The sequence below is a fragment of the Chaetura pelagica genome, unplaced genomic scaffold (genome assembly GCF_000747805.2).
Source record: "Chaetura pelagica isolate M959 unplaced genomic scaffold, ChaPel_1.0 scaffold99, whole genome shotgun sequence".
In the NCBI taxonomy this organism is placed as follows: Eukaryota; Metazoa; Chordata; class Aves; order Apodiformes; family Apodidae; genus Chaetura; species Chaetura pelagica.
In genome coordinates this window covers 1829703-1847463 of record NW_009954539.1, presented here as the reverse complement: position 1 = coordinate 1847463, position 17761 = coordinate 1829703, and the positions used below count along the sequence as shown (strand labels likewise).

At 35.7% G+C, this 17761-nt stretch overlaps 1 protein-coding gene across 1 annotated transcript in view; it reads left to right on the top strand.

Annotated features, from left to right (window-relative positions):
• The window catches only part of SUPT3H (suppressor of Ty 3 homolog (S. cerevisiae)), a 98077-nt gene that overhangs the window by 71487 nt on the left and 8829 nt on the right, over window positions 1–17761 (top strand). Inside the window, exon 7 of the mRNA XM_010004911.1 lies at window positions 17080–17155. Within this exon, the coding sequence (XP_010003213.1) occupies window positions 17080–17155 (76 nt within the window). The remainder of the gene's footprint in view (window positions 1–17079; window positions 17156–17761) is intronic.

The following is a 17761-nucleotide window of genomic DNA, read 5'->3' as shown; positions in this document are numbered from 1 at the left end:
AGGTCATTTTGCAGGCTTCTGGTCTGTATTGCACATGGTCTTTGGATTTAGATCGGAATCTGTAAATTTTTGTCACAGACACTAAAGCAAGAAATGGAGAATCACTTGGTTCACTCAAAAGTCACTATCTCTATTGTCATCTTCCTTTGAATAAGTTCCAGTCCAGAGGCTGGCATGACACAAGATTTTATTTCATATTACCCAGTTGCTAAGTACAAGGGTTATCATTTTTCATTCCCATTTGCAAAGCCACCAGGGCCCAAGCCTCCCCACCTACATTTACCCTATGATCAGATATCATGAGGAAAGCCAAATATTCTGTTGCCTAAGATTAAGGTCAATAAGACCATCTAACAGTAAACACATTGTTTCCTATTGAATTAAGAGGTATACTAGAAATATCAGTATTTTTTGTTTCAGAGCTCATTAGATGGGATGACAATGTAAACTGACACTCATTCTCTCCCTAAAATTGGATCCTGTGGCAGATTTTGAGAGCAGACATTTAGTACTAAGAAAAAGAACACAATTACAGTGAAGAATACAAAGTATGCATCTTATTGTGATTTCAGTTTTATCAGCTTTCCATGTAAATTAATCTACAAGGAATTAAACTGAGCATAGGACATCTCTTAACCAGGATAGCTGCCTGATACTGTATTTTCTTGAAGTATTTCTTTCTCTTTATGCTTTAAACTCAGACAGGCTTAGCTGTTGAATCTTACAAACTAAATAAAAGCAGTAATTCATAGGATGGAATCAATAGCATGACAAATAAGTGCTGAGTCATGATACAAGAGCACTCAAATATCTGGAAAGCATGCCTGCCATTCAGAAGGGCAGTGTTGATAGGCCAGAGAAATTGGCTGTCGGGAAACTCATGAAGTTCAACAAAGACAAAAGTGGGATGCAGTGACCCCATGCAACAATACAGCTTGTGGGCCAACCACACGCTGGGCTGTGTTAGCAAGAGGGTAGCCAGCAGGTCAAGGAAAATATTGCTTCCCCATTATTTGTATCTTGTGAGACCACATCAGGGATCTGTGTCCAATTTTGTCCAAAGAAAGACTTTGGCAAACTGAACAAGTCTGGCAGAGTGTCATCAAGAAGTTAGGGGGCTGGAGAACCTGACATGTTATTAATGGTTGGGAGACTAGAGCTTGTTCAGCCTGAAAACGGGGGCTTAAGGGCAATTTCACTGATGTCTGCAGCTGAGTAATGGCAAGATATGGAGGAGATGGAACCAGCCCCTGCTTGCATGTCCATGGTGACAGGGCTTGAGATAAAGGGCAGCATTTGGACTGATACGCAATAGGAGAAAAAAAACAACACACCTCTGATCAAATGTTGAAACTGCTTGGCCAGAGAGTGTGAAGAAGTCTCCAGCTTTGGAGACATTCAAAACCTGACTTGTCAAGGTCCTGAGCCACTCAATGTAACTGGACCTCTTTTAAAATGAGAGTAGAATTAGGGATCTCTGGCAGGGTCTCAAACTTTTCCTAGTGTACATTATTCTACTATCCCATGACTCTGCACTGAAGTTTAACTTTTCATATATTTAAAAGGCAGGTGGGGTAGAAATAGAAGAGCTTTTATGAAACATAGATGATAAACCATCTCACATTTCTAAGAACTGTTTAAAAGTCTAGGTAGCGTATAATTGGACTTTCCAGCTTCTGCACTTTCTGTAATCTGTAACTGCTGGTATTTCCTGGAATAGACATTTTATGTATACAAGGGACAGGGTTTTCTGTCTTTCATTTTGTCTCAGTCATTGTGGTTTATTTTATCTATAATGTTGCTTGCTGTATTCTTCCGTAAGAATATGATCTGACTGCTGTGCAAAATTGCACGCGGCGGTAGCTTCACACATGTGTTGCAGCTACGGAATCAGAAGCAGCAAGATTTAAGCATCTTAAATGTCTGTTGAAATGGTAAAGTAGTATCATTAAGCTCTACATGTTGCAAAATGGGAGATGCATCCTTACCCATTCCACTAGAAAACAGACCCACAACATTCCTAACAAAACAGCAGGGGTAATAAGCAGGCATAATTTATTAACTCTACACGAGGTACCATGTTTCCGTTTGTATGTTTTGTCCCTGGAGCTTTAATTTTTTCCTTTTCTCTTCCATTTTTCTCTACTGTCTTTCATTAAAATTGAGGATGCCTAGAGAGCTATACACTTTGATTAAATGAATCTGAAAAGGTTATTTTAATTTGGATACTCAGGAAAAACAGGAACAGTTCTTATTATCATAAAGCCCTCACGGGGTGAACATGCAGAGTTTAAGTTTACAGATAATCTTGAGATCAGCATATATGGGGTTCATATTTAGCTAACTCTGATGTAGAAAAAAATGGGCATTGCTGCTGCTTTGGCTTGACAAAGTGCATCCATGACTAGACCTACATTTGCAAGGAAGACAAGACCATAATACTACCACTAAGTAATTCACTAGGATTTTGCATAGACAATTAATTTTAGAGATGGATTTATGCAACTGTTTGACCACAGGCTTATTTCTGAGGAATAAAATAAATATATTCTCAGCTGACTGTGTAGATTTATGACTTCAGATGTATCTCTTCTCACTTTCGTGTGCAGGTAGTGGCAGGCTTTTAGAATTTCTTTGCCATAATGGTGTCTGTACCATATACAGTGTACTTTAGGTGTTCTAAAAGGTATTTCTTTAAAAGCAATGATAAGAAAGCAATATAAAGTGATTATATATATATTCATATATATATATATAAAAATTAAAGTGAATATATTTTATTCTGAAATCTTAAAACATTTTTTTTACTCTTCTGAATGGCATACCAGGAACAAAGATCTTGACTCCTTGGTAGCACTGTTAAGTGCTGTTGGAACTTTGCCTCTGGAACTTCGGAAGCAATCATTAAATTTGGTTTTCCATTTGATCAAACGAAAGAAGGACGGGTAGTCTCTGTCAGAGGACTGGATTTTATTTCCCAAGGCTAACAGCCATTTCCAGGACTTTGTCAGACCTACTGAGAGGTTTTTTTCCTACCGTTGTCAGATGGTATTATTTAAAATCAGTTCATCCACTTGTGTGGGATTCATATCCTATATCATACAGTGACTCTGACAAGAAGATGCTTTTACTGGGAGTGTTATTCAAAGCACTGTTGATTTTCTCAGGCTGCAGACATCTGCACAAAAAGCTTGTAGAACATACAGCATCTGGTATCGAGGCCTAGCTCCTTACACAGACCATATCAAACAGCTTAGAAACAGAACACATACTCTACATCCGCTTGGAAATAATTTTTTTATGTTTATTGTAGATGTATTAGCTGTCAGCTCATATCATCAGCTAATTATTTTCTATCTGAAAATTGTAATAGCATCCTCAGATGTACTAAACTCAGGCAGATTTCCGCTACTAATCACACCCTTCTTAAAATGGGAATTAACTCTTGATGTCCCCCAAGGCTGGAGATTGATTTCTAGTCCCAGTGCTTAAAGAAACATATTAGTGAGATGACTGCTGTGCCTGCTAACCTTGCTATCCTGCATTGTATTTTAGACAGAGACAAAATGCTGAAGAGACATTGACATCTTTGAGAAATGCTAGATCTGACTCTAAAAATGTAGAAATACTCAGAGACCCTGAGGAAGCCAAGTAGCCCCCAATAAAGAGTAGCTTTTCTCCAACAGTGTATATGATGGCATGAGAATCTACAGCAGCTTCTAACACTGCAGTCAAGGAATTAATGCCAAACAGTGGTTATTAGTGTTGTTACAATATAGGCCCCTTTAAATGTCAACCTTCAAAACTGTACTTCAAAACCTTATTGTTAAAGATATTGTTCTTTGCATCCTGACTGTGTTAAACTGTTAAATACAATATTTTGTACTGAAGTAATTTTTCCATTATTCTGTGAATAAGGCTCTGTGACTTTTAATTTTTTTCACCCTTCCACCTCTCAAAAAAACCCTAACCCTTCTAGTTCAGTCAGTCTGAACCTCCAAGAAAATCTAAATAGAATGAGACAAAACTTTAGAAATGTGGATAGGTTTCAACATTTCAGAAATTAAATTATTTTAATTTTCAGTTTTAATTTACAAAGCTGTGAGTGCCCAGCAATAAGAATATCAACCTGATCTATGTCACATATTTACTATCTTTATAAGTGATTTTGAAGAGGAATTAGAGGCATGGCTTCCTTTTCCGAAGATTATCCTGGTAGCAGGGTTCTGGGATATCTTTTGCTAAGCTCTTGGATTCAAAGTTTTCTACCTTTTAAAATTATTTGAACAACTGAGGAATGAAAGTAGAATAAAAATAAGAATTTATCCTATATTTAAAGATGTTACCTGTTTTCCTATTTTAAAGTGACTGAAAATGTTGCTTGGTGAATTGAACAATGGTAACATCTTTGGAAGGTGTTGTTTTCCTTGCAAGCAATTTTAAGAATGTGCTCAGGGAGTAGTCTCTTGTTATGTTTATTTCTATACCAGGCTGAATGAATGAATGCTATGTTCAAAAGCTGTTATTAATACAACGTAAGAATTGTGTATCGAGCACTGCAAATTAAGAAGATTGAAAGTAAAATTCCCCAAACTGGCCCTTTTTCTCAATGTCTTACAGTCTGAATACTCTTTATAGTGCTTTTCATTGCTGATTTGAAATAAAAAATGTCTTCTCTCTTATGATGGCACTCAGAGGAGCTGTGCTCATTTAGAAGAACCGAAAATCCAAGCAGTTAGTTTACTAGATCATAATGAAATTTACAAATCAAGTTGCATTTAAATGAATTATTTTAAGTGATTTTAAAATGACACATTTCTACAACGTACAGTTACAATGAAGTCTGGCAGTGTTGCTTTAATTATGGTATTATTATAGCAAATTAGAAATGTTTAAGAATATCTTACAATTATGCATATCATTCCAAATGAGATAAAATTAGGCAAAGCTTTTTTCTTAAAATAAATGTTTTAATATACTCTTAATAATTCAGAAGATTGAACTTCAAACTACATAATAATTTATAATTCTGAAGCACTGGTGTATTTTATTTTTGTGGGTATGTCCAGCTAATAGGAATTTAGATTTACACTCAAGTAGAGTCCAATATATGCATATTTAGGCAGTGCATCAAAATACTTCCAGAAGTTAAACTGGAGTCCAAAATCCAGCTTAATTTAGGAATTTATTAAATATAGTTGAGTATTTCAAAGGTTTTGGCATACAGCATTTATATATTTTTGAGGTGATGTAAAGGTCTGTCTTCACTAAATTATATCTTGTTGCAAACTAAAGGAGTTTTAAAATAATTGCAGACGTGTAATATTGAGCTCTGGAGGAGTGCTGCAGGGTTTAGCTGAGATAGTGTTAACATAAGATCATTATATCAATATTTGTAAGATTCAGATCCTCAAGGGTTGTGTCTTTGGTAAGCTACAAATATTCATTATCAGTTTAAACCATCAGCACAAGAATTGCCTTTGTCTTGGAAATATAAATAAAGACTTGTCACTGGAAGATGAAGGCTCTTTACCACTTTGCACGTGAAGGGAATGTGTAACAAAGGCTGTAGGAGTCTGAAATTTCAGCTGAACAAATTAGTTTAATGGCATGTCCTATACTGAAAAACATAAAAATATTTCACAAGAAATGTTTCTTGTAATGTGTTGTTTTAAATTCTATATTACTTAAGCAAATATTTAAATATTATATTAGTTTTTCTGCATACTTGATGTGAGTATAATTCTACCTTCCTGCCAAGTATGTCAAAACCCAAATTCACTTTCATTTGCCAGGGTAAATGTTTATTTTGTTTTCCCACATAATGTGCTCTTTAAAGTGTCACCAGGATACCAAATCTGATTGCTTTTTAATAGAGACACGGTGGGTTTTTTTTGCTTTCATTAGGAAACAGGATAAACTATCAGTAAAGCTTATGGTAATGAATCCGTAGACAGTAGATGCTCTTTGCTCTCCTTCCCCTCATCTCAAGATTAAAAAAATAATAAAAAGAAATTCACATCAAAACTATTGTAATAGAACCTTGTTTTTTGTGAATACCTGAAGGGTCTATAGCAGTACTGGGTGTTGGGGAGCAGTCAGGGTTGCAGAAACCAAGATATTGAGACCAGGTTATTCTGTTAAAGGTAGGCTCTAATGACCTGACCAGGCTCTCCAAAACAACTTTTTTGTTTGTTTTGCTGTGAAATGGCTGAGATTATTTAAGATATAATTCACTGGAAAGTTGCTGTTAAGAAACTGTGGTTTCACTAATACAGAACATCTACATTTCAGATGCTAAAGCTGCCAGCTTATGCTTGCAGTTTTTTCCACAATTCAATACATTTCACTTTGACTTTCAGCCTTGAAGGTCTCAAAGCATTCATCCAATCTTAAGCAAACTAGCAAAATCTGGCAATTTTTGTTCACAAATTAAAATTTTGAATTACCTGCCTTTAAATGATATATCTACAAAGTTCCAGTTCTACTTCTTACACAAAATGAAGTGTAACTGGCTTAAGTATTATTGTGAAAGTTTTATACAATTAAAAAATATATTTTTTGATATTTCCTTCTTTTTTTTTTGTTTTGTTTTTTGGTGGTGGTTTTTTTTTTCTGAAGAAGAGAATGTTTAATAAGAGAATCCCTGTAGTTGCTTTGGATGGTGGTGATTGTTTTGAATTAATAACAGCATATGTTTCTTTGAATTTATGTAAACGCTTAATACTTTTGTGGTACATTTATCAATAGGCATGGAGTAAGAGACTAACTCAATAGATTGCTCCAAATTAGCTGATGGTTTAAATTAGCTTAATTCCAAGTGCTAAATAATTTTGTTAAATTCTGGAATCTTAACCTTTTCTTCTTCCTGTTTGACATTAGAAAGAGAAAGAGAAAGTAGAGAAAAAAAAGAGAAGCATTTGCCAGTTAAACAAACTGCCTTTGGGAAAATAATCTTTTTATTATTTGATTTCTCATATATATAGAGGAGATAATGCTCACAAGGCTGATATGATGATAAATTTACTCATTTTTAAATAAATTAAGAAACAATAATGAATAGCAGCATCAATTTTTTTTTGCAGAGTTGAATAAGTAGCAAGTGTCACACAATCATTAACATGTGACTAAATGTTTACACTGGGCCAAATTTAGTGTCATGAATGGTCCCAATCAAAAGAAAAATCCTAATGCTTTTGTTCAAAGCCTTTCCATTTAGTCAGTGATTTTTTGGGTCTTCTTACTCTTCATAACTGGGTGCTTTTGTGAGGCTTGATTTTTCTTTTTTGTCCCCCAGCCCATGCAAGCAGGACAAACATGGCTTGTGTGCCTCATGGAGTCACCGAGGGCAAACTTTGCACTACTTTAGCATCAGTGCGGATGACCCCATGAGCTTTGCAATGGTTGTGAAACGAGCCTTAAAATGTGATTAATTCAACCTTCATTTGCACTCAGTCATGCTCAGATGGCAAATTAGTAGCAGAGCCAAGGTAGGAGTTTTGAAGACCTGTTCTTTTCCTGGTTGGGAAGTGTGGGCTGTTTAAGAGGCAGCAGGAAACATGGGAGGGAGAGAGAGACATCTCTTTTACCAAAGATTTTAAACTTAAAGAGAAGTATACTCTGTCTTTATAAAAACACATGCAGATTATATGTAATGTATAGTGGTCATTGGTTTTCTGAGGGAAGCATTTCCTTTATAACTCAATGTGTGACTCACTTATTCCCTGAATTTTCTGATGGGATTTTTATCTGGAGTTCCACATCTTGCAATTATCAAATTAGAAAGGCATTTCCCAAAGAATAAAAATCTAACCACAGAATTAGACTCAGTGGTGTAAATGCCACAAGTTGAATGTGAAATGTCTATATGCACACGTCTTGTGTTAAAGAAGCAAGATTTTTGAATACCACTCTGTATTGTTCTCTGATTACAGTGGACAGAAAAAAATTTCTAACAGGAAAAGTTAATTCAAGTAAATTCATTCTCCAGTCAGATGCTAAGGAGAGCATCTACATACATTTAGTACCGTGTCTTTTAAATTTAATTCATTTTGATTAATTCATTTTATTTCTTTCCTTTTAGACATTAATAAATACACTTCTTACACAAATTCATTTTAAGTTTCCAGATTTAGATTTTCAGGGAAAATGGCTAAGCTATTTTTTTTTACTTATTTTTTCTAGTTACTGTGTTATGCAAATTAAGGAATTAGTGGCTTTTCTTTCAAAAAACAGGTCAGTGTTCCATGCTAGGTGTCTCCCATACTTTATAATGTCCCAGTCTGCATTAACAACATGTCTGTATGGCTACAGAGTGAAGTTGTCAGCTGGCAACCAGACATGTAGTTCTGTCAGTCATCTGGATTTTGAGGTGACACATTCTCTTACCATGCCTGCAACAGGTGTGATCAGCCTGTACAAGTGCCTCTCTTTTGCCATTGATTATAGAGGGTGACTATGTTACCCTAAAAGAACAATTACAAAAAAACCAGTGGAGGAAAATGTTATGAGGGTGAGAAGGTACTTGAAGGTTTTTTAAGTAAATTAAGTAAATACACATTTCTAAGCTGTCTGTCCTTTTATTTATCCATCTATCCATATCTCTAATCATAAAGCTAAAATAAATATTTTTAAAATTTCTCATGGCTTAAGTTTTCCTTTCTTTGCAAGTGAGTCTCTATAATTACTGTATTATTGTTAAATAGAATGTAATGCCTGATATTGACCACATATACACAAGAAAAAAATGTAAAGCTCATGATGCAAAAAGGACTATTTTTGTAATTACATCTCCCAGACAATGAGCGATGACCTATTTTAATGACTGAAAATTTTACTTGTAAAGCTGTTTATATGAACCTCATCTATGAATTCAGCAACCTCATCTAGTGCAAGATGTCCCTGCTCACTACGGGGGGTTGAACTAAATGATCTTTAAAGGTCTCTTCCAGTCCAAAAAGAGTCTATGATGTGTATTTTATGAATTGATACAGAGTCAGGATAAGTATTCAGAAGAATGCTATCCAGAAGACATAAAGGTATCCTAATATTAACCTGGTATATAAAGTTTTTGATGTACAGCCAGATGAAAACCACAGAAAGGTGTTACAGTGTCCTCAAGCAGAAAAGTTAGGGAAGGTCAGTCATCTTAATTTATGAATAAATCCCACATAATGTTTTTAAGTTTGGTAGCATAGTTTATCCAAAATTATTTTATGTCTTTTGGAAAGCACTGGTAGAAAATAGCCATAAATTTAATACATAGTTTTACAAAATTCATGATGATACATATTATAGCAGAAAAAAATATTTTCTTGTAGAAATCAAAACTGTCCCATGAAATGGAAATGTTTCGTTTGCAGCTTCCAGCTCCACATTTCAGACTAGCAGTAATAAATTTCGACAAGGAATTTGGATATGATATGGAGCTGGTTCAAATAAATACAGTATGTGTAGATTTTGCATATGTTTGAGGGCAAAGTATGACAGGAGCAGTGAGTCCCTATCAGGAGGTCACTTTTATTTATTCCTTAAGCAATGAGATCATGACTGCTGGGAATTAATCCATTCATTTTGTTATTGTCTGTGCAATTTCATTTGCCTCCTCTCTTTGTAATTCCCTTGAAATTTTTGCATAATCTTTAATAGTCTTGCCAGCTCCCTTCCCCCTACTTATCTGCACATACTTTGTTAGATTACGTTTTACATACTTTGAGGAAGATGAATGGAGTTAACACACACCCGGGGTACAAAGCTGCCTTTGTGTGTACTTCTGTTGCTTTGAGATCAGAGCAGGAACCAAATTTACCGAGTCATTCTTTAGTGCTGGCTTTTGCTTAGCCCTAGAATGGAAGTTGCCCTATTGGTGGTGATGGTGTTCTCATCATTCATCTTGCCTTTCTGAGAGTGTCTATGCTATGGACACATAGACCTGACCAATGTCCCTAGGGTTCTGTTGCTGGTATCCACAGTTGACAAACTTCAGACAAATTCATAGATTTGATTCATCTGACTTATTTTAACTTTTAGTTTAGGATTAAGTTGCTCTTTAAAAGTGCCTATTATCTTTTTTACTCTAAATAAACTTTAGGTGGCTAATTAGGATACTGCAGATGTTTCAGTTGTTGAAGTGAATACCATCTTTTGACCATGGAATGAAAATCATCAGTTTTATGTAATGAAAAATGAGAATTAATTGTTTTAAAAGGTCTATTTTAATTAATACCTGTTTTCATCCACAACTTCCTTTCACATCATTCACAGTTGTAGATCGTTAACATCTCAGTAGCAGTAAAGATTTTTAAGGTTTTTAGGGTCTTCAACTCTGTTTTTTGGGGGGGATGGGGTTAATAATATTGTAGAGAAAAAAAAGCAAAACTATTTTATTACTTATAACTGGGAAAATACATGAAAATATGGGTCTGTCAGGAAAGACCTCATGTTTTCTTCTACTGTTGGAAGTGTTGTACTAAACCTATGAGCACACAAAACCAGTATTACATCAAAGGCCTCAAGTTTGCTCTGCAGACTTGTTCAGATTAATGGGTACTGCAGAATGTATGCTATGTTCTGTAAGAGGTGGGTAAGAATGATAAAAATTCCCTGTATGTCTGTACTTTATGTATTACATTACAGAAGCTATTGATCTTTCCCCAAGTGGCATTTTTATTTTCTGTATAAAACTGAGTAAGCTTAATCTTTGAAAATGCTTACTTAACCCCCTTTTTTTTCTGTGCTTACCATTTCAAATGATTCTCAGAACCATAAATACATTTTTCCTTTATGCAACAAAAATCTTCAGATAGTGATAATCCTCAGATAATTTCAAGATAGAGACACTACAAGTGTGTTTTCAGCATATTTTGAAAATGCTTCATTATTCTGCTACTTCCTGCTTTATTTCTCAAATTATTATTTTTTAAGTTGTAGATCGTTAACATCTCAGTAGCAGTAAAGATTTTTAAGGTTTTTAGGGTCTTCAACTCTGTTTTTTGGGGCGAATGGGGTTAATAATATTGTAGAGAAAAAAAAGCAAAACTATTTTATTACTTATAACTGGGAAAATACATGAAAATATGGGTCTGTCAGGAAAGACCTCATGTTTTCTTCTACTGTTGGAAGTGTTGTACTAAACCTATGAGCACACAAAACCAGTATTACATCAAAGGCCTCAAGTTTGCTCTGCAGACTTGTTCAGATTAATGGGTACTGCAGAATGTATGCTATGTTCTGTAAGAGGTGGGTAAGAATGATAAAAATTCCCTGTATGTCTGTACTTTATGTATTACATTACAGAAGCTATTGATCTTTCCCCAAGTGGCATTTTTATTTTCTGTATAAAACTGAGTAAGCTTAATCTTTGAAAATGCTTACTTAACCCCCTTTTTTTTCTGTGCTTACCATTTCAAATGATTCTCAGAACCATAAATACATTTTTCCTTTATGCAACAAAAATCTTCAGATAGTGATAATCCTCAGATAATTTCAAGATAGAGACACTACAAGTGTGTTTTCAGCATATTTTGAAAATGCTTCATTATTCTGCTACTTCCTGCTTTATTTCTCAAATTATTATTTTTTATTTTTTTTTTTTTTTTAATCTAGGTATTTTTGAGCTACAACCCTAGAATTGGCAAGCACAGCGTAGAGCATCCTCTTATTCTCTAGTCTAAATAGAAGAAATACATATTTAACATACTCTTTTGGTGTTGTCAGCCATTGCAGGGCAACTTTGTTTCTTCCCTAGGGTAGTCACCTCTCCTTTGAAGCAGTGATAGGTGCAATGAAGAGGTCTTTAGCAAAGGCAATCAGGAAATCATGCCACAATATGAATATGCAAGCAGTTTGGGAAGCCAACATCTTCATCGTTAACATTGTCGCCAAACACAGGGGTGTCCAGCCACGCTGGGTACGTTTTTCAAATGTTCCAGCTTAGCAGCTACTCGGCACATTTCCTTCAAACACAAAATAGTTGGTAAGCAAGTTAACATTTGGCCTCTTGCCTTCCACTCTGCACAAAGAGCTTTATATGTCAAGTGTGAAAGCTTTAAAATGGAATCAAAAGGAAATTTTTTTTCATCCTGGGTGGAAGGTGACAACGTGTAACTCTGCCTTTTCTTTCCTGCTTTAGTCTTCCTTTTTAGTGCTTCATGCTGAAAGAAAGATATAATGCAACACATTTTTGGAAGACTAAGAATACATTTACTGTGCCAGGTCCTATCTACTGCATCCTTCAGCATGTTCCAAGGAAAGCATGCAAAGTATTTTAACTCTGCTGAACGCCACATAACTCAGCTTCTTAACTGCTTAGAGTGACTAGTACTACTACAGTGGGAGTAAAAACTATATATTATTAATGCTTTTGATAAACCAGTGGGTCAGTTACATTCATGTCATTTATTATATCTGTTTTTAAACTGAGATTGATCCAAGGTGGCATATCATTAGGGGTGTCAAGGTTTCTTTGCATAGGAGATATTCCCAGCGAACTTGCTTTTCTACTGATGAAAGAGAACTTCATTCCTGTCAGAGTGACTCGCTACTCCTTCCAAGAACAGAATTTGGAAGATTTCACTAGTATAAAAATGAAGTTGTTTCTCAGTTAAAGCATCCTGTATAATTTCATGTTTTCAAGAAAAATAGTTGAAAAAATTAATACTGTGAAAATGAGAAAATGGGTATTGTGTAGACTGAAAACTTTACTTACAGGTTGTAGCGTTTCCACAAACTCTCTGTGACTTCCTCAACACTGAATGCTCTTTCTTTTAAACTCTTTTTGGCCTGGAGTTACACTGTGCTCACAAAAATGTCCTCACTGTTTCTCCCTTTTTATTCTGTGTTATTAGTTCATTTTGAGTTTATAAGATACAGCATACAAATGTAGAGATAAGGGAACATTATTTTTTTCTAAAGCGTATAATCTTGAGAGGTGAAGAGGAAAGATGAACTGCTGTTGTCTTCTGCTTTGGTGTTTCCTTAGAGATTATATACCTGTGCTATCCATCTGTTTATTTCTCCTGCATTTGCTGGTTATTTATAGACTATTCTAAAACTGGTAAGACTGATGGATTGGCTTTTCTTATCCCATGAACTGTGAGTTTCCATGCCAGGATGTGCTGTTTTGGGGTTTGGTTGTTGTTTTGTTGGGGTTTTTTTAAGTGTACTGGGAAGAACATACAGTCCAGTTATTTATGATAAAAGCTATTTTATGTGGTGGTATTTTAGAGCCTCACTTGAGAATCCACCTTTAAGAAAAACTTCTTCTGGAGAGGGAGACAGCAATATTATTTTACATATATTTATGTAATTTTGCTGTATAAAACATATGCATACAGAGAAAAAGTAAGTGTCAGTATTCATTTAGTATACAAGAATAAAATCAAGTCCAGTGTTTAGACAACTACTGTAGGCAAGTTCTAGAGAGGTATGAAGCCCATATTGGAAAAATCCTTCAGCAGCACCATTCTTTTAATAAACATTTTATTAGTATATTATTTGATTAATATATTTTGTTTCACTTCCTATAAGGAAACTTGTAATATTTTGATAGTGATCATACTGTGATGCATATTGTCTGGTCTTTGACAGCATACATTTTCAGAGTTTCATAGTCTATTTATTGGCATTACTAAATTATTTAATTTAACGTAAGTGCTCTTGGGATCAATCTGTTTTTTGTAGTTTCCATATTATGTTGTGGGATGCCTGCAAAAATTGAAGTATCCTTGTCAAATTTGTAGATATCTTTAGTCTTTGTCATGTCAGATAGGACTTTGAAGCATAACTCCAGGTTAGCATTTCACATAATTTTGCTTTCCTTTGCCTTCCTTGTTGTTGCAAAGGGTTTTAAATCCCTAGGACTGCTTGTTGTGAAGGGTAATAGCCAACAGTTTGGCGTATAGCTGGCAAGAGGTGAAAACTGAATGTCTCGAAGGTTGATATTGGGACCCATATTGTTCAAAATCTTAATCAACAGTGTGGGCAAAGATATGAAATGCACATTCTGCTAATCTGTTGATGGTAGTATGTTAGGAGTGGCTGGCACACTGATTGAATTCAGTAACCTCATGCATCTGTAGAGGCTGCAGACTGGCTGTCCAGGTAGCAGCCCTTCTGAAGAAAACTTGGAAGGTGATAATGAACATCAAGTTGAACAGGAATAACCAGTTTGGTCTCATCATACTGAAGCAAAACTCGTAGTTTTGCAGAAATATGGCTGACAAACTGAAGGAAGTTGTCATGCCCTTCTGCTTGGTGCTGTTAAGCCAAATCTGGAACACACCATCCAGTTTTGGGTCCTTCAGTTCCACAGAAATGCTGAGAAACTGGAAAGGTTTAGCTGAAAACTACTGAGAGCTGAGGGCCCAGGAGCACATGGCCTGTCAGAAGAGGCTGAGATTACTTCCTTTAACGTAATCTGAAGAAGAGGAGGGTAAAAGGTGGCTGGATAGCAGCCTACAACTGCTGAAGGACAAAATGACAGAGCCAAACTTTTCTTAGTAGTGCTGGTCAAGAAGGTCAAGAACCACAGATTGTTTCTTGGCAAGTTCAAGTAGGACATAAGAACTCTTTTTCACTAGTGCAACACTGGAACAGGTTACCCAGAGGAGACATAAAATCTCTGTCCTTGGAGGTTTAGAACACTTAGCTTGAGAAGGCCATAGCTGCCTTCATCTAGTGTTGGCAGAAGTCCTCTTTTAAGCTGGAGGTTGAGCTAGAGATCTCCAGAAGGAGAGTTGTTGGAGGGGGATCTCAAGCAACAGTTCTGTTAGCCAGAACATTTCCATATGTAAAATTTTTTAAAAGTTTGCCACATTTAGAGAAGCTCAGTCTTTTTGATTACCCACCTAAGTGAAAATATTTCAGACTTACCTGGCTGTGCCCAAACCAGCAACTCCTGACTGGCAAGCAACAATACAAATTATAGCAGAATTTAAAACATATTGCATAAAATATTATAATTTTAGGTTATTTGAAGAAGCTATCTTTTAATATGTGAAAAATATAAACCCAAAGCAAATGCCTTCTTAAAACATACAGTAAAATTGCACAAGAAATTCTAGGACTGCCATTTCTAGGATGTATCATGTGAGTAGTGTTCTGCACTATGCAGAAGTTCAAATTATGTGATCCTGCTGGTGCCTTCTGTCTTCAAAAGTACAACTGAATTAAGTCAGAGGCAAAACAGATCTCTGTTATTGTTATGCTAGATGAGGATTGACGTTACAGCATGTATTGTGAAAATTATTTTTAAAGGATACAAAATCATTCTAAACTTACTTAATGTCTTGATGGAATAGATTAACTGAAAATTTCTACTTCTCTGAAATGGCAGCTCCACAAATCATAGTCAAGATGCCAGAAGCATGTACAGGACAGCTGAAAAATGCTTTAGTAGAACAGTTTCTATCCTCATGATTTAAAGTCAGAACACGGTAGAAATGGTTGACTGAGTAGAGAAGAAAAGAAGGAGGGAATAGCCAGGTATGTTCTTGGACAGTCAGTGGTTTTGTTTACAACTAAATGGAACATGTTGACTGCCAACAAGATTTCCAAATTGATGGATTGGACTGTCATAGAGGAGTGACCTCAAAGGCAGAAAATAGAGGTCTTAAGAACCCGTGTATTTGATGTACCGATTTTTTAACTTTTTTTTTTTCCTAATTTGAGGAACTGATAAGGCCAAATGCTGTATATATAGCTTATCTCCAAATACTTATCAACAGCCCTTTTGTTTTCCATTAAATCTGTTTTAAAATGTCTGCAATTTTAATTTCATCAGGTGAAAAATTGCTTGAGGAGTCAGAGCAAAATTTGTGTGTATGTGTGTTTTTTTCTCATTTTCTGTCCTTACTGCAAATGTGCCTGTACTTTACCTTCTTTGTACTTGGTTTCTTGAGCAGTATGGACTCACTGCAGAAGTCCCAGGCCCATCCTGATACCACTTTTTATCCTCAGTTATGGTTCTGTTCTTACCAGCTGTAATGATTTATTCATTGAGTTATTGTTTGGAAGACAGTTATATTCCTTCCCTTGGTGTTTAAGACAATCTCCTGTCCTTGTTTGAGAAACTTGAGTAAGCTCTCTGCTTCTGAAGAGGATAATCGTTCTCTCTAATCTAACTTCCTGCCTCTGACGTGTGTAAGATTTCATCTCTTCTAGAGATCAGATCCTTACCTCATCAAAATCACCCCTGCTCTGTTGAATTAAAAAAAACTCAAGCACGTGCTGAACCCAACCATGAACTTTGGTGCTGCTTCAGCTACGATTCCGTCATGGCGTAGTGCATGCCTGGGAGTGAGGGTGTCCATAATGTTTCTGGTTTCATACCTTGACTTTTTTGAGACACACCATTTTGGTTTACACTAGACTCTGTGTGAAATACATTCTTAAATCCAGCAGGGAATCTTCTGAGCCATTTTTTCTTGAATTGCATCTAGTTCAGCTTAATTTCCTTTCTTTTTCTGTAGGTGTTCAGGAGTAAAAAAATTGTACTGCAATTATTATATGTTATAGATACCTAGATTAACAATGAATAAAAATGAAAAAGGCGCATTTGCAACTGAAGTTTTACAGTATGTTGACTGTCCACGTGAGAAGGGGCAATCCTGGTACATCCTTAGTGTGATGGAAATCCTTAGTATTCTGAAATTAATACTGCTAACGCTCACATTTTAAAAGCACAAAGGTTTGGTTCTGTTGTTGGCCCCACTCCAGGAGAATGTTTTACTTGTCTGGTCATCTGTAAACTCCTCATGTTCTTCAATTTAAACATGCACCTTGGTTAGGGCAAAAGTGCTTAGCACCTTTCCTAACTCAGCCCTCGTCGCTGTCGTAGGTGAGTGGTGTGCAAGCAGGTTTTAAAAATAAGAATTGACACACTTCTCTGGGTAATTTCACTCATGAGACTAATAACCAATCTGTGGTTTTTATTTCTGCATCTTAACTGGTTCAGTGCATGTTTAATTTGGGAGGGTTACTTCAAGGTTATGGCAGGGGCACTTTACTGCTATAATTTCTGTGGTGGAATGCAGTTCTTTTTGGAATAAGGTACATCATGTACTTCTACTCTTTTGTCAGAGAGCAGAAAGACAAACACGAATGATGGACTCAGTCCAGTATGCAGAATTCTGTGAAAGTCGGCAATTGAGTTTTTGTAAGTATTATAATGGCTGCACTGTATTAAGATATTCAATTATTATTTCATGTAATAGAGAACACAGGAGAACCTCACATTTTTTGAAAGAACTTTTGTCTCATCTGCAGTAATAAAACTTTAAATTCTTTGTCTGCATAACTCCTGGGAGCAGTTAATTTAGCATAGTTTCAGGCAGAGTGTTTTGTTTGAATATTTACCAAGCTTTCAATATGCTCAATTATTCTGCTGGTGGGGGCAAATGTGAAGAGAGAACTGGTAAAGAGCTAATGGATTAACACCCATACGTGCCTGAAGTCTGTCACGGAGGTGTTATAGTCAGCCTATTGGTAAATTTTCATGGTTGCAGGCTATTTGGAATGCATCTAGAAGTAGAGAAGAGCAGCAAGTTTGGCTTTTATTTTTCTATCCACAGAGACACAAAGAACTTACTAAAGAGTCTTTTCTATTTTAAGCTGTAAGCTCCTGCTGTGGAATTTATTCAGCATTAGCCAAATTCATCAGTATACGCCATTCCAACACTAATAACATGATGACAGAATTAGGGCTTTCCTAGCACTGAAAACCAACTTACTAGAAGTACTTGTGGGCCACAACTATAGTGAG